Source organism: Arachis ipaensis, chromosome B01 (assembly GCF_000816755.2).
Source record: "Arachis ipaensis cultivar K30076 chromosome B01, Araip1.1, whole genome shotgun sequence".
Classification (NCBI taxonomy): Eukaryota; Viridiplantae; Streptophyta; class Magnoliopsida; order Fabales; family Fabaceae; genus Arachis; species Arachis ipaensis.
In genome coordinates this window covers 39500135-39501948 of record NC_029785.2, presented here as the reverse complement: position 1 = coordinate 39501948, position 1814 = coordinate 39500135, and the positions used below count along the sequence as shown (strand labels likewise).

At 37.3% G+C, this 1814-nt stretch overlaps 1 protein-coding gene across 1 annotated transcript; it reads left to right on the top strand.

Moving 5' to 3' along the window:
* On the top strand, positions 276-1691 carry LOC110270831. Its single transcript, XM_021120321.1, has 2 exons — positions 276-945; positions 1443-1691. Exons 1-2 carry the CDS (start codon positions 485-487, stop codon positions 1480-1482), a joined length of 501 nt encoding a protein of 166 aa, XP_020975980.1. The 5' UTR covers positions 276-484; the 3' UTR covers positions 1483-1691.

Below are 1814 nucleotides of genomic sequence, written 5' to 3'. Positions count from 1 at the left end.
TCTCATGCCTGAAAGAATGATGGGAAGGCTTGGAAAGACTGAAAAAGATCTGATTAAAAGTAGCATTGGGGTGACAGATTTTAACGGAAAGACTTCTTCTGTTAGAGGTGTGGTTCTACTGTCAATTGAGGTTGGTTCTGTCAATAGGCTAACTCTATTTGTTGTGGTTTCTTCAAAGGCTGGTTTTAACTTGCTTTTGAGACGTGATTGGATTCATAGAATGGGTGCTATTCCATCAACTTTATATCAAAAATTGGTTTTCTGGAATGAAGATGGAGGAGTGGAAGAAGTTCTTGCTGACAATAGTACTTGTTACTACGATGAGATGCATGTGGAGTTCAGGATGTATAATCCTGGAGTCAAGCCGCTGACCGTTGACACCAATGCATTTAATCCTGAAAATATTGAGATGTGCAAAATAGATATGAATGGTTTTATTTTGGTCCCTAAGGCCGGGGCGGATGCAGCCTCAGAAGAAACTTAGATGAGCTTGACGAGCCAACTGGCTCGGCTGTCAGCCTATATGGCAGACAGAGAAGGGTGCATTGACAGTGTACCTTATGATTGTATATATGATGATGGTCCTTTAGGTTTTGAAAAAAATAATAATACTGACACTGTAAAAAAGGTTGAAGTGCAGGATCCTTTGGAGGAAGTAGATATTGGTAACAGTGATTATCCTAGACCAACATATGTGAACAAGATGCTGCCTGATAATTTCAAAAAAGAAATGGTGGAGATTTTGAAGGAATATTGCGACTGTTTTGCATGGGATTATGCAGAGATGCCAGGCTTGAGTCGTGAATTGGTAAAACATCAATTGCCATTGAAAGCCAACGTTAAACCTGTCAAGCAGCCACCAAGGAGATTTGCCCCTGAAGTCGTGCAGAAGATTAAAGAAGAGATTGAAAGACTTCTTAAGGCTAAGTTTATAAGAACAGCAAGGTATGTCAATTGGATTTCTAATATTATCCCTGTCATGAAAAAGAATGGAAAATTAAGGGTTTGCATTGATTTTAGAGATTTAAATTCTGCAACACCAAAAGATGAATATCCAATGCCTATAGCTGATATGTTGATAGATTCTACTGCTGGTCATGAAATATTAAGTTTTATGGATGGATATTCAGGTTATAATCAAATATACATAGCTGAGAAAGATGTGTCAAAAACAGCATTTAGGTGTCCAGGTGCTTTAGGAACTTTTGAATGGGTTGTGATGCCATTTGGGTTAAAAAATGCTGGTGCAACTTATCAAAGGGCGATGAATAAAATTTTTCATGATTTTATTGGAAATTTTATGGAAATTTATGTTGATGATGTGGTTGTCAAATCAAATGCTAAAAAAGAGCATTTAGAAAATTTAAAGAAAGCATTTGAAAGAATGAGAAAGCATAAATTAAAAATGAATCCCTTAAAATGTGCCTTTGGTGTGAGTGCAGGAAATTTTCTTGGTTTCTTGGTGCAGAAAAAAGGGATTGAAATTGACAAAAATAAGGCAAAGGCTATCTTAGAGGCTCTTCCTCCAGCTAACAAAAAGCAACTGCAAGCATTTTTAGGGAAGGTCAATTACCTCAGAAGGTTCATTTCCAATCTGTCAGGAAAAACCAAGGTTTTTGCGCCTCTGATCAAGTTGAAAAAAGAGGAAGAGTTCCAATGGAAAACAGAGCATCAAGAAGCTTTTGACAACATCAAGCAATATTTGACTAATCCTCCTATTATGACACCTCCAAGGCATGGAGCACCTCTAAAACTTTATGTGTCAGCTTCTGAAGTAACAATTGGTGGAATGCTGACTCAAGAAGATGAGAATA